The sequence below is a fragment of the Gracilinanus agilis genome, chromosome 2 (assembly GCF_016433145.1).
Source record: "Gracilinanus agilis isolate LMUSP501 chromosome 2, AgileGrace, whole genome shotgun sequence".
Classification (NCBI taxonomy): Eukaryota; Metazoa; Chordata; class Mammalia; order Didelphimorphia; family Didelphidae; genus Gracilinanus; species Gracilinanus agilis.
Genome location: NC_058131.1, coordinates 710,855,358 through 710,876,816, shown reverse-complemented (window position 1 = coordinate 710,876,816; position 21,459 = coordinate 710,855,358). Strand labels below are relative to the sequence as shown.

At 45.5% G+C, this 21,459-nt stretch overlaps 1 protein-coding gene across 1 annotated transcript; it reads left to right on the top strand.

The window, feature by feature from the left end:
- The first annotated feature begins 658 nt into the window (after window positions 1–658).
- On the top strand, window positions 659–21,060 carry CISD1 (CDGSH iron sulfur domain 1). Its single transcript, XM_044659222.1, has 3 exons — window positions 659–846; window positions 7,486–7,691; window positions 20,734–21,060. Exons 1-3 carry the CDS (start codon window positions 816–818, stop codon window positions 20,821–20,823), a joined length of 327 nt encoding a protein of 108 aa, XP_044515157.1. The 5' UTR covers window positions 659–815; the 3' UTR covers window positions 20,824–21,060.
- Window positions 21,061–21,459: the final 399 nt, after the last annotated feature.

Below are 21,459 nucleotides of genomic sequence, written 5' to 3'. Positions count from 1 at the left end.
TAGAATGTGAGCTCCTTGAGACAGAGATGCTCTGAGAGACATTCGCGACCCCCTCTTGCCCTCCCGGACTTTACAGCCCCCACGGGCGCCCTGCCTGTTCCATGAACAAGCCCCTGCACCCCTTGGCTCTGGCTATTCTTTCTCTGGCTGTTCTCCAAGTTTGGAAAGCTCTTCCTGTTCATCTCTATCTCCAAGCATCCTTCAAGTGCCAGCTAAAATCCCACCTCCTACAGGAAGCCTTCCCTGGGCCTTCTTTATTCCAGGGCCTTCCCTTTGTTCATTATCTTCTATTTATCGGTCTCCCTCCATAGACGGTCAGCTGCGGGAGGGCAGTAACCGTTGCCTAGTACAGTGCCTGGCACAGAGTAGACGGTTACCAGGTGCTCACTGGCTTTACTTATTCACTCCTTCAGATCTGGGGATCTCTTGCTCAGCAGTGATAACTAACCCCGGGGGAGCCTAGCAGACCACGTGGGGAGGGAGAACAAGGATTAGAGCCAAAGGGAAGCTGCCGGGACCCGGCGCCCAGGGTGTAGGGGGGGCGCGGGAGGAGCAGATACAGGAGGCGATCCTAACGCGCATGCTCAGTGCTCCCAGACTCCGGCCTCTTGCCCAGCCCCTTCCACGAGCGCCGGCCGCGCCTGCGCAGTGCCTTCCGGCCCACCAGGAGTTCTTGGCCTCGCGTCGCCTGGCGAGCTTCAGCGTCTGCAGGCGGCGGCTGCAGCGAAGCCGGGTGTGTGGTTAGGACAGCAGCGCAGGGCCGGCCGGCACGAGGCTGCGGCGGCGCCCCCTCCTCGCGGAGCGCCGGCGCCGCCATGGGCCTGAATTCCAACCTGTCGATCCGAGGTGAGCACGCGGCCGCCTGACCTTGAGCGGCACGGTGGCCAAGGGCGCGGGCCGGGGAGCGGTCCGTACGGGATAGGGGAGCCACCGCCTGAGCGCCCCCCCCCCGCTGAAGTCAGGGTGCGCTGAGGGCCCTCCTCCAACCCGTCCTCCTCCCTTGGGTGCTGTAGTTGGGGCGGGGAGAAGGGTCCTAAACCTTGCCGGCTCGCCGGCCCCCTGCTGCGATGCTTGTCCGCTGGGGGAGGGGAGGGAGCGGGACGGGGGGGACAGGGCTGCGGGACATCTTTAGCATCCCTCCCCGAACTAAATCGGGGATCCTCCTCCCCAGACCCCTGAGTCTGCTGCTCAAGGACCTGGTCTCTCGTGCTGCGCTGGCTCAAGGGCCTCCTCCCCTTTAATTCCCGGGGCCTCCGGATCGTCCAGCCCAAGTCTGACCGGTGGCCCCAGAGCTCAGCGCCGAAGTGCTTGTGGGTGAATACTGAGAAACCGGGCCAGAGAAGGGAGGGACCCTCCCAGGGACACCCGGATGGGGGAAGAGGGAGGGGCCTCCCGGCCCTGGGCTCTGACCCCCAAACCAGCACTCCTCCCCCTCTAACCCGCTGCAGGTGATCCAAGGACCTAGCAGCCTCAAATCCAGGGTCTCCATGGTGGCCCCGGGGCTCCTGAACGATTCCCACCCGTTCTGAAGGTGGGGGATGACTAATCACATCTTTTTCATGTGTGTAAAGAGTCGAGGAACTCCAGCCAAGCCCTCCAGGGCTCCCCTTTCTTCGAGCTTTGTCCCTGCCCTTCAAGAACAAACGTGGCACGGTGCCAAGGCAGTCTTGAGGTTCCCCTGCCTGCCTCCCTCCCACTATCTAGTGATGCCCAGGGGTTGGAAAACACTTTGGCAAAGCAGCCACAACCTTTGGCCCAGTCAGACTGGAAGCTGCACCCCAGCCTTTGAAGCGCTGAGATGTAAAGGTTGGCCCAAGGCATGGCCCGAACCAGTGAGGGGGGGACGGGTATGTTGATCCAGCATCGGAAGAAGCGCACCCCAGAGCTCCCTGGTAACTCACTGTCGGGGAAAGGAAGCCTGAGGTAGTGGTGGGGACCAGCGGGGATGAGCACTCCCTGGGAGCTAGAGTGGCCCAGGCCAAAGCTGCAGATAGGGATCCTGGAGGGTTTTTAAGTCAGCCCAGGTGCAGGTTGTTTTCAGTGATGAAAGATCATTTGGGGCACGTCCTCCTATCTCATGTACATGTTTTGGCCTTTTCAAAGTTTCATTCTATTGTTCCTCCAGTTAGATGACCCCAGTGCCTTTAAAATAAACATTTTGTAAGAACCAAGTTGACAATTAGCTTTTCATTTACTGAATGTTGTTTGGATGACCCAGCTTTTTGAGAGCATCTCTACTACATTAAAAAATTCATTAACTTATTAACAACATTAGTAAAGCTTTAGTTCTATGGCCTTCACATTTCTACAGGAAACTGCTCCCAGGGATGACAGGCAATAAGAATCTTTGAACCGTAGCCATAGCTAACTTTTATATCATATTATAAACTTTGTAAAGTATTTGTTTACATTCTCATTCAAGCCCCACAGCCCTGTGAAGTAGGCCCTGTAAATATCATCACCATTTTACAGAGGAAGAAACTGAGGCTCAGGTAGGTCATGTGATTGGCCCAGGACACCTGGTATAGAAAATATTGAGATTTGTACCCAGACCCTCCCTGCTCCAAAACCAACAGTGAGCTCTCTTCACATTTGCCTGTTGGGAGTGGTGAAGTCTAGTTTTCCTCAAAATCTGGCACTGGGTGGATTCAGAGGATTTGCTTCAGATCCTGACTGTGTTACCCTCAGCATGTCCCTAGCCTTAGGTTTCCTCATCAGTAAAGATGGGGCGAGTTGGCTACCTAGGCCCTTCCAGCTCCCAGTTTTATGAAATCATGAATCTTCCCTGGCCTTCAGTTTCCTTCTCTGTAAAATGAGTGTCCAGAATAGTCTTTGGGGTCCTTTCCAGCTTTAAATATGTTGTCCTCCAAGTAATGACACAAAAGCAACCTTGGGGCCTCCTATTGCTACTGTTCTCGAGCCCAGTTTTTGTGGCTTTTATCCTTAAAATGTGAATAAAACCATGGGAACTTCCAACACTAATGTTAACACTGACATGTTGTTTTTGTGTTTTTTGCTTATTTTGATGGGATAAATATTTGGAAAAGCAGCTGGTTTAAGCTAGGGGCCTTGGTTCTCAGAGCTTAAACACTGATTATTCTCAGAATCCCATCAGACTATGGAGGAGATTTGGTATCCACCATGACTTTGGAGATGCTCATCAAATTCATCAGATGAAGGCATTGGCATTGGCCCTCTCAAATATCTTCTAGCTGGAGGCAAGGATCTTGTGGGTTAGTGAGGAGTTGTTGGCCTTCTCCTGGACATGGAATTGTGGGAAAACTTTGGAGTCCAAGGACTTGGGTTGACATGCCCGCTGCATTACTTATTGGTCCCTGGCACATTCTTTACCTAGAAAATGTCTGGGGTTGTTTGAGTCAGCCTCAGGGGTCCCTTCCAGCCTTAGAGTCTAAGCTTTTCTCTGTCAGTGAAGCCCTGGGTGATTCTCTCATTTGTAAAACAGGGAGGTTTCAAATAAAATAGGGCTTTTCATCCTATGGGCTGTCAGCCCCCACTCAGGAGGCCTCCTTATTGAAAGTGGTCCTGGACAATTCTGAAGAACACATGATAAAACTACTCTCCACCCCCAGAGAGAACTGATGAACTCTGAGTACAAATTAAAGTATTTTTTCATTTTCTTTATTATTGTGGGGGCTTTGGGGAGTGGGGAGGCAACATGGTTAATATGGAAATATGTGTTATATATGTATAATTGATATCATATTGCTTGCCTTTTCTATTAGCCTGGGTGATTGGAAGGAGAGATAATTTGGAACTCAATTTTTTTTTAATGTTACAAATAAACATTAAATTTTTAAACAGAGAGAGAGTGGTCTCAGAAGTCATCTTTTTTCAATCTGGGATTTTTGATAGTGCAACTACCATAATAGAGAGAGGAGGTCTCATCAGTATTTTGGCCTTAGAAAGTAGGCATCTCCTTGAAAAGCTTAGAAACCACTGAACTAAATAATCTCCTTTGAATTCACCAAGCATTAAATCCCTGCTCCTTAAACAGTGGGGGATACAGACAAAAGTGATATTATCCTTGCCCTCATGGAGAATGCTTTCTGCTTGGGGAATATGGACAGAAGTTAGCTGAAATATTTTAGACTTAAGAGAACCTTACTTGTCCCCTGCAGATGAGGAAACAGTCAGAATTATTTGTCTTACCATCACAAAGGTGACTCTGGTGACCAGGCAGAGCTGGGATTCAAACTTCACTCCTCTGACTATAAAACTGCTGCACCTTGGTGTCTGTTTTTCTGTTTGTTAGCTGTGTGACTGAGGATGAGCATATCCCTTCTCCAGGCCCCAGTTACCTCATCTGTAAGATGAAAATGATCAATGAGGTCCCTTCTAGCACTTTGTTTCCATTTCCCTGATTGAAGGGAACCTCTCTTGTTACTGTCAGAATCAAGCTTTAGACTACAGGAAGTACCTTTTGAACCTGGAGCCATATAAATGCTGTTGTGATTACTGCTACTTTGAGGGATTTTTAAAAATCATCTTTAAGAACATGCCAGGTGGCAGTGGTGTTTGCCCCATGGGAGGCCCTCATCTGGGGTTTTGGTGACCACTTTTCCTTTGGGCAAGAGGCTTCAGAGGGAAAACAAAGTCAAGCTTATAAAAAAAACCTTTTCTCTTCTGCAGTTTTCAAACTGTTCAGTTGTTTTGTTCAGTCTTACATTAGATACTGTTGGAACTCTGTGTTCTCATCCAAACAGCTACTGTAAGCAGAACAGCTGGCAGGAAAGGCATACAGTCCATTTGGGTATGTCCCACTTAAAGGCTGAAGTCTGGGGAGAGGAGTCTGGTCCCAGTGGCTTCCTAAGGAAGGGGTTGGGGATGGGGTGGGGGTGGAGATATAAATTAGCAAAGAGATCTGATGGGCTGGCAGAGCCAAACTCAAATGAGAAGGAAGGCTAAGTAAAGGGGGCAGGGAAAGTTTTCTCCCCAGGAAAAAAACAGTCCAAAGAGATGGTGATGGTGGTGTCAGAGGAAACGAGGCAAAGGGCACATGTTAGGAAGGTTGAGAATAAGCCAGAATCATTTGGAAGTGTTGTAGGATCATATATTTGGAGCTGGTACCAGGGACCTTAGAGGTCACTTAGTTTTATAGATGATACCGAGGTCATCCTTGTGAGCAAATGGAGTGTAGGACCAGGACTTAGGATGCCTGATCCATTGCCCCAGAACCACAAAGAAACTAGCCAAAATGGTTTTAAAAACTAGCAGGAAGCACCAAGAGAGAAAGACCTGGAAATATCTGGCAAGGTAGAAGCAGGAGTCTGGTTCATTCTGGATTCCTTTTAGAAGTAACCATGTTTCTTTTGGGGCTTGGTGTCTGACTTGAATCTGGCCATGCCTAAGAGCTAATAATTCACCACTGATAAAATATCAAAGCTGCTTTCCCTAGGAGAGCCAATCAGGAGAACGCTGAGAAGCACTCCTCTCCATCCTCTTCCCCCTTTATCGGCTTCTTCCTATTGCCTTTTTACATGCTGGAACAAGTGCAGCCTTTTGTTGTGATGGGTAGTTTGGTAATCTTGGAGCAGGATTACCTGGGTACAACTTCTCCTTTGGCATTTGCTAGCATTATGACTAGGCAAGTTCTATAACTTCTCTAGGCCTCTGTTTTCTGTAAAATGGGGCTAGTGGTAGCTGTACATACCTTCCTTACCAGGTTGTGAGGTTCCAGTGAGAGCCCAGATGTAAAGCACTTCGCAAACTAGTTAACACTGGCTGAAGGCCAGTTAATGTCTTGCCTCTGAAGCTTCCAGGCAGTTGCAGAGCTGATTGGGGTCCTGTTTAAGGGGTTCTGAGGGCTTTTTAAAAGGTTACATGAAGAATGTCCAGGAGACACTTTAGAGGAGAGTAAGCAGAGAAACGCTAAGAAAAAACCAGGGGAGCTGAGGAGTGCTGGTCCTAAGGTACCTGGCCCGGGGATTGTTTAGGCAGGGAAACTTATGGTGAGGAAATGCCTTCTGCCCAGGCAGATGGACATCTTCTCTGAAACCTCCTTGTCTTGGTGTGCTTCCTTAGCACTGAGACGCCTCTCACTTTGACACAAGATCGAACAACCTGTATGTGTCAGAGGCAGGAGCTGACCCCGGCTCTTCCTCCCCTATTAGAATATAAGCGCCAGGGTGTTTGCAACATAAAACCAATGAGTAACTTTTAGGAGGATGGGAGTAAAAGATATCATCAAGGAATTATGTGGGAGGCTGAGAAAATGGATTGTCCTATGGTGTGGGCAAGGGCAGATGGGTTGTAGTCTGTGTGCCTGGAAGAAAGTCCCAGTGAAGCGAGCAGGCAAGCCCATTAGAATATTTGACAGTAATTCATCTGTGTATTCCTATCTCATTTTAACACAAGATTTGCATTTTTCAAAGTTTCAGTTTCTGTGTTCAGCCTTCTTTTTCCCTCTCAATCATCAAATGGACTTCAGGATTCCCTCTTCTATTTCTATTTAGATTCTTTTTCACCATGTGCACTGTTCTCAGTATCTTCCCTGGAGAGAACTGTGATGAGATGCAAAATGAGTACTTTATAAACACACAAAACCTTTGCTTGTTGGGCCTATCCATCTATTTTAAATTTTAAAACTTTTTACCTTTTGTTTTTATATCACCCTTGGAATCTGATGCAGAATGAGACACATTTTTGGACATGGTCAATGTGGGGAATATTTTGTTAGACTGTGAATATTTGTTTAAAATTTTTTTTGTTTATTTTTCTGAGTGAGGTAGAAGGGAGAATATAAGTAGATTTTTAAGTAAAAAAAAAAAAAGTAAGACAATTCTTAAAAGTGTTTATATCCGGAGGCAGTTAGGTGGTTCAATAAAGAGAGAGCTAGGCCTAGACATGAGAGGTTCTGGTTTCAGATCTGGCCTCAAACACTTCCTAGCTGTGTGACCCCAGGGCAAGTCACTTAACCCTCCTTGCTTAGCCTTTACCCCTCTTCTGCCCTGGAACCAACAGTACTGATTCTAAGATGGAAGGTAAATATTTTTTTAAAAGTGTTTATGTCACCTTCTTTCAAAATACAGTCTTCCCTGTCCCTCATCCAGTGACCCATTCCTTGTCACAAAGATTAAAAAGAAAAAAATAGGATAGCAAAACCAACAAATTAGTTGTGCCTGATAGTGTAATTCTCTGCACCCATAGTCTTCCACCTTTTCAGAGAGAAGGTACACTTTCTGTCACGAGAATTAATCTACATTTAGGTATTTTTGTTGTCTAATTCTTTACATTTGCTTATGGGTATGTATTGTTTTCCTGTTTTAAGTTTTGCTTAATTTTCTTCATTTCATCTAAATCTTTCTGTGCTTCTCTGTAATCCTCAAATTCATTGTCAGGGAGTAATAATATTCCCACTTTATTCATGTTCCAGAATTTGTATAACCATCCCCTAACATTTGCTTTACAGGGAGATGATGGATACCTGAGCTTTCCTGGTAATGGTTTTCTTTTTCCTTGGTTTAGCTGACTGCATCGCAGCTGTGGCACTGGCTGCTGGCACCGCCGTGGTGGGGTATCTAGCTTACAAAAAGTTTATGGTTAAAGAAAAACGTGGCAAATCCATGGTCAATCTCAGCATCCAGAAAGACAACCCCAAGGTTGTCCACGCATTTGACATGGAAGACTTGGGAGAGAAAGCTGTATATTGCCGCTGTTGGAGATCCAAGAAGGTGAGGAGATGGGGCTTTGGTCCCTTAGCCTTCCCCAGTATCAGCAGATTTGAAGCCATTCTCAGGCATCCTTGTCATTAGATAATTCTTGCTTATTTGCCCTTTTCAAGAAGCAAGACCCACTCATGCCTTCCCAATGTCCTCTGGGTGCTGGCCAGGAGTTTTCAGTTTGTTCAGTTGTGATGTACCAGGCTTAGGACTGACCTAACAAAGAAAAACCTTAGTTCCCTTGAGATAGCTGCAGTGTCAAACCCCCTTCTGAAATGTCCTGTGTAATACCAGCAGCTGTTAAACAACCGTACTGGCCCAGCATTAGAGATAGGGATCTTGAGATGGGTGAAATACTTTCCTGAAGCCATAGGGGAAGAGGAGATAAATTCACTCCAAGAAACTGCTCAGCATTTCTGCTGATTTTTGTGGTCACAAAAAGAACTTTGTGTACTATGACTGTTAATTAACAAATAAAATAGATGTCACTAAAACAAACGCTTAAAAGGCTAGGCAAAATAGAGAACAAAGATAGCCATCTTTCTGACTCTTCCTTTATGTGTGTTGTTTTTTTATTCTTTTCCACTGAAGAGAGCTCTTACTTCAACAAAGAATTGTCACTGATGAAAATAACCAACTGGCTGATCCTACCAAAATCTCTTTCTGCCCAGCTTATTTAGTTCTTCATCACCTCGTGGCCTTTTTCTGTATATACAGTTGAGAAAACTGTTGGAGGCAACTCTGCCATGAGAGCAGAGGCAGTGTGGGGTAAGAGCCTCAGATGCATATTAGCTGTGGGATCTGTCAGACTCCTTGAGAACAAGGACTCTCTTTTTTGTCTCCCCTTTTCTCTCTTTTGCTCTCCCAGTGTGTGTGTAAGTATGTTGTGTGTGCCAACAGTGGTCTATAATAGCTTAATAAATGGTGGGGGGAGAGCCAGCCATTAGCGTTTATAAGTACCTACTATTATAGGCCAGGGTTTGTGTGCTAGGAATGAAAAGAAAGGCAAAAAACATGAATGATGATGGTGACATGATCACAGGCAAGTCACTTGACTTCTGAGCCTTAGTTTCCCCCTGTAAAATGGGGCTAAAAATGATTGCGCCACTTTCTCTTGCACAGGCTTGCTATAAAGAAATCCCTTTGCCCACCTTAAAAGTGCTATTTCTTAAAAGAAATATAAGACAATTAGGCTGGCCTCAGAGGTTTCTAGGCCTTATGGAATCTTTAGAAAATCTGAGACTAGGCAACCACTATTGAATGTTAACCACAGGTAGGATATTGAAAATCTTTTTGGATCAGCTGAACATTAAGACCTAAATATTTCTCTTTTCAGTCCTTTCCCATTTTTCTCACAGGCCTAATCTCTTTTAGGAAAGTGAGTCAATGTTCAAGACTTTGGAAATGAGTAAAGAGAATGGGGACCAAATTTAGAAAGAAAACACTCTCATGTCTGCTTAGACACCTGCTTTTCTCTCATCCCCCAAAGGGATTGAGGAAGGACCTCAACACAAGGCAAAACTCTTTCTCCATTTCCCTGAGGTAATAGTTCCCATCGAGAACTGAAGATCACCTGTGACTGCTTGAGCAGAGGGTCCAGGAGAAATGAGGGCTCTTAGACAGTGTCTTTGGCAAGATTAAGTGGCTTGTTCTCTAGATAAAGTAGAATGTTAACCCTGAACTGTTAGCTGTCTGGTGCTAGCTAGAGGCATGTCAGGGAGGCCAGAAGGGCTTTGCTGGCTTGGACTCACTCTGAGGTCCATCCAACTTCCATATCCTAAAATCAGTCTGATGCTTAAGAACTTTGGGACCCCAGGGGAGCAGTTTTGTTCCTTTTCCCTCCTCAGTGAACAGAGAATAATAATGCCTTTCAAGGCAGTGAGATTTCAGTGAGAAGATGCCATCAGACACTTCTTACACCTTAAAGCCCTAGACAAGACTTGGCTTTTGTACCAATAAATGCCAGGCACTAATCACAAATAGCTTCTCTGATCTCAGAGAAAAGAGAGAGGATAGTAAACATAAATGGCCCCTGTGGGCCCTTCTGGATCTAGAGTTGAGACTAGAACCTGGATTTGAATCCTTCATCTGCCACCTCTGTGGCCTGAGGCTCTTTGGGCCTCAGTATCATTCACTGAAAAATGAATTGGAAGGGGAGGGGAGGCAGCTTGTTGGCTCATTGGATAGAAAGCCAGGAGATCCTGAGTTCAAATCCAACCTCAGATTCTTATAACTATGTGACCCTGGGCAAATCACTTAATGCCACTTGCCTATCCTGTGCCCTTCTGTCTTAGAATTGTTATTAAGACAGAAAGTAAGGGTTTTGTTTTTGTTTTTAAGAAAGAAAGAAAGAAAGAAAGAAAGGAATGAATGGGTTAGACCACATCCCTCAAAGTCGCTTCCATTGCTATATCTATCGTCTTCTGCTAGAAAGAGTCATGTGGCTAGTGTCTAGGATGGATGGAGAGGGTGGAAACCAGATGCAAAAAGACCAGATAGGAGACTGGAAGGAGCTGAAGAATCAAAAGATTAAGCTTAACTAGGGAATATGGTGGGGAGGAGGGTGACAGCCAGCATCTGTAGGCACTTTAAGGTTTGCTAAGCACTTTGCAATGTTATTACATTTGATCTTTGTAAACAGGTAGGCTCTAGGATCATCTCCATTTTATAGATGAGGCAGATAGTGATCTTCCTACGTCCCATAGGGAGTATTAGTCTGAGGCTGGATTAAATTGACGTTCCTTAACTTTAGGTACAGCATTCTTTCTGCTCTACCCCCTTGCTCTGAGATGAAGAATAGATAAATAGAACAAATCACAGAGATTCGGGCTGACAGCATTTGGCAACTTCTCAAGAATAGGGTCAGAAGTTGGAAAATCTGTTGGAGATGGCTTGGAGGTTCCAAGTCTTTTGAACAGGGCATAGCAATGGTGGGCAGAACTTGGGGCTTTAGGATGGGGAGCTGGATTGACGAGGGAATAGGTTCCGTTTTAAGCCCTCAGAGTTTGAGATATTAGGGTAGCCATTGAGCAGCTGAAAATGCAGGTTGGAAGCTAGGACGTGAGAGAGACGAGGAGAGGGAGAGCCATCTTCTTAGAGACCGGAAGGCTAGCCAGCTCGACTGACCAGTTAGAAAAGGCAACCAGACATGAAGTTGATGGAGAGTTCTGGGATTTAAGCCTGGGTAACCCAAATTGAAATCAAAGCAGGCCATCTTCAAAAGTTAGAGCAGAGGGGGCAGCTGGGTAGCTCAGTGGATTGAGAGCCAGGCCTAGAGACAGGAGGTCCTAGGTTCAAATCCGACCTCAGACACTTCCCAGCTGTGTGACCCTGGGCAAGTCACTTGACCCCCATTGCCTACCCTTACTAATCTTCCACCTATAAGTCAATACACAGCAGAAGTTAAGGGTTTAAAAACCAAAAAAAAAAAAAAAAAAGAGCAGAAGCTAAGGGGTGAGTGACTAACAAGGGCCAGTGGCTGCAGCCTGAGCCTTCATGGGCCACCCTGGGGAGCCCCAGGGTGATGCAGCACACGGCTCACCGTGGCAGGAGGAATGGCCGCCTGGAATTGGTGCCTGCTAAAGTCTTCCCTTCCTTTTAGCAGAAATCCAGGTTCTAGTCTCGATTCTAGATTTTCGGTTTTAATTCCCATCCTTGGACACACCATCTTCCCAGCCCTTCTCTCTAGTTCTAGCTCTCCCCTATATGTGTGCAAGTTGCCGAACCTCCTTGAGGCAATCCATCTCTCCATTTGCAAAGCAGCAAATAAGACTTGTCCTTACTGCCCAGGGCCCTTGTGGCAGTCAAGTGAGGGCACGTGTGCCCTAAAGGGCTCCATATGTCAGCTTTGTTATCATTGGGATTCTGCTTCCTCAGAAGGCACAGCTGGCTTCCTGCAAGTCCCAGCTAAAAGCCTTTCCCAGTCCTCCTTCCTTCTGTGAAGCTCCAGTTTATCCTGCCTGTAATTTATTTGTACAGAGTCACTTGCACATTTTCTCCCCTTTTAGACTTAGCTCCTGGAGGGTAGGGGTGGCCTTTTGCCTCCTTTTGGATCCCAGAGTTTAGCAGTACCTGACACATAGTAGGACCCATAAATGCTTATTGAGGTGGCAGCTGGGTAGCTCGGTGGATTGAGAGGCAGGCCTAGAGATGGGAGGTCCTAGGTTCAAATCTGACCTCAGACACTTCGCAGCTGTATGACATTGGGCAAGTCACTTGACCCCCCCCCCCCCCCATTGCCTACCCTCACCAGTCTTCTGCCTTGGAACCAATACAGAATATTATTTCCAAGATGGAAAGTAAAACAAACAAGCAAACAAATAAATGCATATTGACCAACTAGGGACAGAGAGCTAAAATTGGCAAAAAGCAGATTTCAGCTCAGTGTAAGGGAAAAATCTGACAAAAGATATTCCTGGGGGAAGCAGTATTGTACACTAGAAAGACCTAGATTCAAATCCCACCTCTTTCATGGCCTGGGTGATCTTGGGCAAGTCCCAGTTTCCTCATCTGTAAAATGAGAGGGTTGCATGTGGTGGCCTCTGAGCTCCCTTCCCAGTCTATAGCTGTGATTTTAGGATTAGAACTGTCCGAAAAGGGGAATGGGCTGATCCATCTCTCTGGGAAGAATCTTCAAGCTAAGGGCTGATTGACCATTTGTCTGCTGGATTGTAGAAGCTCTTCATGGTCAGATACAGGTCTGTTCTACCTCAGGGATAATGGGATTATAATTTAGGGCATGGCTACCTACCTGACTCATTTGAATGGCCACCTACCTGACTCATTTGATGGATCCTAGTTCAATCTTTCCTAGTTTAGTTTTATTTTATTCCTTATTAAGTTTCTGGACTCAGTTTCCTCATCTGTAAAATGAGGGTATTGGACTGACCTCTAATGTCAGTCTTAAATGTCAGAAGGACAAGTAGAGTGGAATGAGATTTGGAAGAATTCTGAAAGCCAGGCTAAGGAATGTTGATAACCAACCATGAGAGAACCACTGTGTGAGGACAATGATACAGAGAAAGGCAGTCAGTAATTTCTTTTTTTTAGCATATTGATGTCTTTTGGGTTTACATCCCCATAGTTATCCTCAGCATCTCTTATTTATTTACAGCAATATTTAATTCCAGTTGGGACAGTGAGTTGTGTAAGTGTTAAAATTAATGGTTTGGCCAAACATATGAAAATTATAAATCTTTTATTTACAAAAGAGGTGAAAAGAGTGAAAGCAGAGGAATACAAAAGGGTAGAGAAGACATTAACCTATCAAACTATTGATCCAGTGCTTGGCTCAGCCAGGACTTGTTAACCTTTAACCAGGATTAAACTCTCTCCAGAAGACAGGAAGGGAAAGCCAGCTCTCCACTCACCCAAGTTCCTCCAAGAGGCAGGTCAAGAGGTGACTCCTGAGGCTGCCTTTCTTCTTGGAGCTGCCTGAATTCCTTACTTGAGCTGACTCTCTTCTTGGAGTCCACTCTCTACTAGATTCAACTTCACGAGACTGCCTCAGCCCAAGGATTTTGTTGCTTTTAGGGTGCTTTCCTGTTCCTGCCCCTTTTCACAGGGGCCAATCACATCTCCAAGTTGTCTAGTGCTGTCCAGGGGGCAGTGTTTGTGGGAACTAGTGTGCCCCTTCTGGAGGGGAGAATACTCATCAAAAGGGTTCAAGTTTTGGAGGGTGTGAACACATTTCTGACTGTTTGAGTTAGACAGAAGGGTGGAGCTCTCCAGGTATTTTGCTGGCTTCTCACCTAGCACTAGGGAGGGTGTGAATTCATTAAGTGGTTTGCCAGCTTTTCCACCTAGTTCAAGCTTATGTTGATTCAAAGTTATTGTTCACCAAAGTACTAACTCCAACAAGGCAAAGAGAATAAAGGATTCCCTTTCACAAGTGCAAACTCAAAGAGAACAAAGAATTCCCTTTTACAGATGGCACAATAGATGGAGCACCAGGCCTGGAATCAGGACCTGGGTTCAAATGTGGCCTCAGACACTTCCTAGCAGTGTTACCCTGAGCAAGTCACTTCACCCCCATTGCCTAGCTATTGCCCTTCTGTCTTAGAATTGTTACTGAGACAGAAAGTAAGGATTTTATACATATACATGACACATATATATGTGTGTATATATATATGTATAATTTACATATGTGTTATAACTATAGTTTATAATAATATATAATTTCAATATGATGTGATTCTATTTATCTATATAGTACTAATCAATTAGGAGGTACCATGATACAATCCTACCTCTGGGCCTTCGTACCGATACAGCCAAGGACAAGTCACTCTTTTCTAGCCTCAGTTTCCTCCTTTGTAATTTGAGGAAGTTGAACTAGATAGCTTCTGAGGTCCTTTCCAGCTTTTGTATATGACCTTGGGATTAATACACACTGATTAAATGTCTATTATGTGTCAGGCATCTTATTTGGGGCCAGGGATACAAAACCAAAAAGATTCCCTGCCCTAATACAGCTTACATCCTATTCAGGAGACACAACATGTTACATATAGACTAAAAGCACAGACTAAATACATAGAAGGTAACTTTGATTATTGCTCTTTTTATTAGAATTGGGCTTTGTGGGTTGTGCCACCAACCACTTCCCTTTCTGAGTATTTACATTTCATGTTTCATTGTAGAATTTTGCCAGGTAAGTATGCATGACAGTGGGCTTTTCAAAGACCCACACTAGCACAGCTCTGGCCTAAATACTAGGAAAGTTAAAAAAATCAGTCTTCTTCTCTGTTTAAAGTTTTGGGTGACATTTGTCCCTTTCCAGTCTTTAGCACTCACACCTTCAATTGCTTTGACCTGTATTTCAGCATAATAATAGCCACCATTTACATAGACCTTTAAGGTTTGCTTTTATCATAGAAAACAACCTTAGGAGGTGGGTGCTATTATTATCCCCATTTCTCAAATGAGGAAACTGAGGCAGAGGTGAACCAACTTGCCTATGGTCACACAACAAGTGAATAATTGGTTTCTTCTTTGTTACTGTGTATTTAAAAACATGAATATGAGAAGGAATCCATAGGTTTTACCAGACTGTTCAAAGGGCCGGTAACCTGAAAAAAGGTAAAGAACTCCTAATCTGCAGGCTCTTATGAAGAGATGCTTAATCTCAGCCCTTAGACTATGTACTTCTCACCAGACAAGCTTCATGACAGTAATTGGGGGGAAGTGCTTGAACAGCCCCGTGGTCAGTCTACATGTACATCTACAAACATTTACATTTACAAAAGCAGTTACAAAAAGGTAAATGATTTCTGGGGTGAAAATAGATTGACTAGCATGAGGAGACAGACTCGACATGAAAGCAGCAACAGTGAGGTGGGAACCCCAAGAGAAAAGTCCCCATTCCAACAACTCTGTCTCTGTTTGATCAAAGGAAATTTACCCCTGTTAGGAAGGACTCTGTGGCACCACGATGCTCTTTGCCATTGGAAGAGGCCGGCTGGCAGGTTGAATCCACCCCATTCTGGACTAAAAGAAGTTTGTAGTATGGCAGTGTCCCTTTTTCTTAGAAATAGTTTCAGATTAGCAGCTGAGTTTTCCAAGGGTATTTTTGTCTTTGAGTTGGGGGTAGGGGAAAGTGAGGAGAACATGAGGGGTTTCTTAGGTCATTGAACCAACCTGGAGGCAGGACTAATATTTGCAGAGGTGAACTTAATCTAACACTCTTTTCCTTATAACAGATGGGAGCAGGAGATTAGAAGGAAATGAGATACTGTTGTTTATCTCAGCTTCCTAATATAAATGCCCTTTATGGACGAATGAACGGTGTTGATCTCAGCAGTTTACCAAGCTCAAAGAACTACCTCTAGAGGTTTCTTGGCTAAAGCTGTTGTTGATGGGAGATAATTAGGAAGTTGATCTTATAACATGGTCCAAGAGAGTCAAATTCGTGTCCAAGGGCTCTTTGGGGGAAATTTGCAGAAACCCATATGGTTTTACATATGGAAATGACACTGAAGAAGATGCATTGCCACCTGCCTTGCTTCTGCATCCTTGGGATCTGAGGGACTTCCCATCTGATTTGTAGAGATGAAATCTTCTAAAAAGGTGGTGTCTTCCTATTCGAATGGAAGCTCCTGGAGAATAGAGACTCTCTTGCTTTTCTCCTTGTAGCCCCCAGGATACTCCATTCATCCATTCATTCAAAATGAGAAAGCTTTGGAGGGATCATATTTGTCCAGTGGCTGAAGTCTTTTGGGAGACTGGGTCACGGTCAGTCAGGAGAGTTGTGGAGTAAGATTCTGGTTTTAAAACTGCCACCAAGACTTATTTGGAGGAAAAGGCTCACTTTATTGGAACTCTTGGGAATTAGGTAGATTTCCTTGTCATCCAGTGAGCTGGTGCATTCCCAGTGTCATGCCAGGGGCCTTCTTTGGGTTCATTTCCAGCATGTTGAGGTAGCAGAACTGCCCAGGATTGGTGCACAACTGTAGCGTTGGGAAAGAAATGGGAGACGATGATGCTTCTTGAATGTCATTTTCATTAATAAAATCATGACTTTCTGAGAATTTGGACAATGGAGCCCTTCTGTCTTTACTTCTCCTTAGGAATCATGTTAAACTTCCTCCACAAACCGCATTCAGCAATGACCAAAGCCACGTCTAGGGAATGGTTAAACGTCATGTCCTCTATAGCTGAACCCCAGTGACCCTGCCTTTCACATGTGGTCCAAGCTGGCCCTTCGTACTATATTAAGAAGCACACACGGGTGAGCCCAGGGAAGGAGCGTGCATCATTGATGTTGATGTCAGCATCTTCCTTTCCTTTTCCAGCTTGAGGTTTTCCCATTGGGGTTCTGATCTTTTTACTTGATTTAATTGGAAATGTTCCTGGGAGCTTAAGAAACCACACAGCTCCTGGACTAGAAACCAGCCTAGTGGAAAATCTAATCTTTACTTGTAGGTTGTGACACTAGCTTGATCTGAGTTTGCAATGCTGTCTCTCCTTCTGACCTGCCAGGCCCTGGGCTGGATACCCTGGACATACACAAAAATGAATCAAACATTCTTGTCTTTTAAATGTTGGGTAGAATTCACTTGTCAATCTATTTGGTCTTGGAGTTTTTTCTTAGGGAATTCATTTATTGCTTATTCAATTTCTTTTTCTAAAACAGGGTTATTTAAGAATTTTTTTTTCTCTTCTGTTAATGTGGACAATTTATATTTTTGCACACATTCATCCATTTCACTCAGATTGTTAGATTTATTGTCATATCACTGGGCAAAAGAGCCTTTGGTTATTACTTGGAGGAGCAGGTAAAATGCAAAATAATCGGGGTGGGGATAGCACTAATAACTGGAGGATTGGCAAGGTCTTGTGTTGGAGGGTACCCTGGAGTGGGGCCTTGAAAGGGGATGAAAATCACAGGAAAAAATAAATAATTTCATTTAAAAGAACGGCAACAATGAGACAACATATCAGAATTTATGGGATTCAGCCAAAATAGTATTCATGTGTGTGTGTTCAGGCGTGTCTGAACTGACTATTAAAAACCCCATTTGGAGTTTTGTTGGCAAAAAAACCACTCTTCTGCCTAGGAGCCAATATATAGAAGTTAAGGGTTAAAAAATGTAAAAAAAAAAATTAAATACTAGAAAAATTATAGCAATATGTCACAAAGCTCATACACTGGGACCAGGTTTGATTTATATTAGGAATGCCAGGCTGGCTTAATAGTAGAAAAACTATCAGGGTAATTTGACCATATTGGTAACAAAACCAACAAAAATCATGATTATCTCAATAGATGAAAAAGCTTTTGACAAAATATAACACTCATTCTATTAACACCACTAGAAAGCATAGGACCTCATGGAGCTTTCCTTAAAATAAATAATATCATATCTAAAACATCAGCAAGCATTATTATCTGTAATGGGGACAAACTAGAAGCCTTTTTTTTTTAAACCCTGACTTTCCATCTTGGAGTCAATACTGTGTATTGGCTCCAAGGCAGAAGAGTAGTAAGTTAAAGGAATGGGGGTCAAGTGACTTGCCCAGGGTCACACAGCTAGGACATGCCTGAGACCAGATTTGAACCTAAGACTTCCCCTCTCTAGGCCTGGCTCTCAATCCACTGAGCTACCCAGCTGCCCCTGCTAGAAGCCTTCCTAATAAGATCAGGGATGAAGCAAGGATGTCCATTGTCTCTACCATTATTCAGTTTTGTACTAGAAATGCTAGGTATAGCAATAAGAGAAGAAAAAGAAATGGAAGGAATTATAATAATCAGTGAGGAAACAATTCCTAAAGAATCAGCTAAAAACTAGTTGAAATAGAAACTTCAGCAAAGGTGTAGGATATAAATAATAAATCCACATGGGCAGTTGAGCCAGTATGATAAAAATAATAATTCTGCCCAAGTTAATTTACTCATTCAGTGCCATACTAATCAAACTACCAAAAATTATTTTATAGAGCTAGAAGAAATACTAATAAAACTCATCTGAAGAACAGGAATCAGTGAAAAAAAATGTGAAGGAAGATGGCCTAGCGGTACCTGATCTCAAACTGTATTACACAGTGGTATTCATGAAATAATACGGTACCGGCTAAGAAATAGAATGGAGGGTCAGTGGAATGCATCATAGTCAATGACCATAGTATACTAGTGTTTGATAAGCCCAAAGATCCAAGCTTTTGGGACAAGAACTCATTATTTAACAAAAATTGCCAAGAAAACTGGAAAGCAGACTGGTAGAAAATTAGGTATAGGCTAAGATCTCACACCGTATACCACAATAAGATGAAAATGGGTACATGATTTAGACAGCAAATTGGGTGAGCATGGAAAATTTTAACTGTCAGACAGGGAGAAGGGAAAATTTTAAGGTATCAGATAGAGAGCATTTCAGCATGTAAAATAGATCATTTTGGTTTTGCACAGACAAAACCAGTATTGGAAGAAAAAAAAGTTCTGTAACAGGTTTCTCTGATAAAGGCCTAATTTCTCAAAAAATAGAGAACCGATATAGAATGAAATAAAGAAAACTAGGAGAACGTTGTACTCCGTAGCAACAATTTTGTATGATGATCAACTGTGTATGACTTGGCTGTTCTCAGCAGGTCAGAAATCCAAGACAGTTCTGAAGGACTTAGGATGAAAAATGCTATCCTCCAGGGAAAGAACTGATGGAGTCTGAATGTCAATTGAAGCACACTTTTTTGAACTTTATTACTATTTTTTTGATCTGCATTTTCTTTTTCCAGTATGACTAATATGGAAGTCCATTTTTTCTTCTATCTTCCTTTTCCTCTTTGGGAAGAACAAAACAAACCGTTATAACAAATCTACATAAACAGACAGAAGAAACCCCACTTCAGACATACCCCCCCAAAATGGCTCCATCTATACTGAATCTGTTGTTTTTCTGCCAAGAGAAAGGGAATGTTTTATCATGAGTCCTTTAGAATTGTGGCTGGTCGTCGAGTTTGTTACAGTTGTTTAGCTGTTCAGAGTTGTTTGTTGTTACCTTATAGCTGTTCTCCTGCTTTTTCTCCCAAAGCTTCCCCTAAGCCTTCCCAGGTTTCTCTCAAACCATGTCCTTCATTTTTCTCTGGCTCACTCTATCCTCCCTCCTCTTGGTTTCCGGGGCTTGGCCTCCCTCTAAGACTTTGGTTCCTCCGAGGCCTTTTCCTTTTCCTTTGAACTCTGCGGTCCGGGCCTCAGGCTGGCACCTGAGGTCAAGGGTTATGCGTGTTTCCGTAGCTTTTAGGCCATGTGTCCAATCTGGAAGTCTGGTGGCCCGAAGACCAGGAAGGCCAGAAGCTTTACTAAAAGTGATTCACATTTTTTCAAGTATGTTGTTGCTGACAGCCAGTTGGCATCCTAGAGAGTTCAGGCATGCCCCACCCCCTCTTACAGGTAAAGGGAGCTCCCAGAGCCCCCGGCAGTAACTAGTAGAGGTGGGATGTGAAGCGGGGTTCCCCCCCCCCCCGGGCCCCTTTCCCTGCCCCATCCTCATTCGTGTCAGAACTCGCCTTCCTAGAGCTAGCGGAGCCCAGGCCCTGCTTCCTGCGGCTTTGTTTTCAGAACTCTTTCTCACAGCCACGTGGTCAGTACTCTGCTTTGGTCAGTACTCTGGGTTGACCCCGGCTCATAAAACGGAAGCAGGAAGGGTCACTTGGCCGTGTGGGCCCCGGGGCCAGAGGGAGAGAAGTTTGGCCTTTGACTTGCTCCTCTTCACCTGGTGGAAAGACTAGGAGATGCCTTCCTGCTCCCCGGCTGCCGGGTGGTCTGGCTTACTGGCTCTCCTGCCCCTCTGCCAGGCCCATCGGGCCGCTCGGACCGCAGCCGGGGCTACCTGGCGGACTTCTTGCTGGGGCGTCTTTCCTCACCGGGTCCTTCCAGGGGTCGGTCTGTCCAGGCCTTTACTCGCGTCCTCTGAGGACGAGGCTCTGCCTGGCCCCGCTGAGCCAAGTCTCTGCTCTAGACCTGGGACTAGTGAAGAGGATAAAGTTCGGGGGTTGGAAACTTGGTCCTTCTGGGTGACAATAACGTATGTGAATGGAGACCCGGAGGATAAAGCCGGATTCTCTTCTCCCCCGTCTTCGAGGGCTGCCTTCGGCCTCCTCTGGCTGTCAGGCTGGTTACTAAAAAAAGGAAGAAAATGCATTTGATGTCACGCAGGCCGCTCTGTGGCGTGGAGCCGGCCTGCAGTCACTTGTAGGCGGCCCCCTTCTAGCCTCACAGCCACCCGGGAAAGTCCAGTTCGGAGCCCACCTCAGGCCCTGACTAGCGGGGGGACTCTTGGCTGATTATTTTTATCTCTCTGGCCTGTTTGCTCCTGTGTGGAATGAGAAGGCGTCCCGGCCGCTCGGGGTTCAGAGTGACCCGAACTCTCCCCTTCCCTGAGACGCTGGCTCGGGGCTGCCTCTGCCTTAGCGCGAGGGTGCGGGCGGTTCGGGCACTGCCTCGGCCGGCCTCCTGGCCTCTCTCTGGGGCAGCCACAGCACGGAGAGCAGAAATAAGCAGGGCTAGCCTGACGCTCTCCGGCCGCTGGGCATTTATCTCCTCTCTTTCTCCTCCTAGTTTCCATTCTGTGACGGGGCCCACACGAAGCACAACGAGGAAACCGGAGACAATGTGGGGCCGCTGATCATCAAGAGGAAAGAGGCGTAAGCGGCGGCGGCGGGCCGAGCCGTCCTCGCGCTGCCATCGATCGTTTGAACAAGAAGGAAGGTCCCGTCTGTCCACTTGCCTCCCCGCGGCTCTCGGCACGGCGCCCTCTGCCTTACTCTCGTCCAGACACGTGAAGAATCTCCCCGTCCTGGAGGGATGGGGCTCCCGTTCTAGATAATGACCGGCTACCCCTGGATCTGTATGTTGATGTTCCTATATTAAATGATTTTAAAATCACGTAGACGCACGTCGTAATTGCATGCCACGAGCAGATTCGGCAGACTCGGAGAGCAGCTGCCCCTCGTGTAGGCCCAGAAGGCCGACCTCGCCGGGATGTCGGACCAGACAAACGTCCCCCTCCTGGCGGGGAGCCAAGTCGGGGTCTGTGAATGTTTGCCCAGGACTGGCTGCCACCGAGGAGCGCAGAGGCGGATGGGGAAGGCCTCTGGAGCCCTTCCGTCCGGTCCTCGGCCTTCCTCTCCGCTAAATGCTGCTCTATGCATGTGGGAGAAGGAAACCAACCCCGAAAAGGCTTCCCCAAGAACCCCTGCCTGGGTGCAAACCAGTCGGTATGATCCCTTGAAGCGTCCGGGCGGGGGTGGTTCGCCCGGGGCTCGTGTTGAAAGCTAGTGGGGA

Excerpts from the sequence above, each read along its gene's own strand:
- CISD1 (XM_044659222.1), top strand. The coding sequence starts at position 816 with ATGGGCCTGAATTCCAACCTGTCGATCCGAG. Across the intron at positions 847-7,485 it reads TTCCAACCTGTCGATCCGAG|CTGACTGCATCGCAGCTGTG; the intron begins GTGAGCACGCGG and ends TCCTTGGTTTAG. Across the intron at positions 7,692-20,733 it reads GCTGTTGGAGATCCAAGAAG|TTTCCATTCTGTGACGGGGC; the intron begins GTGAGGAGATGG and ends TTCTCCTCCTAG.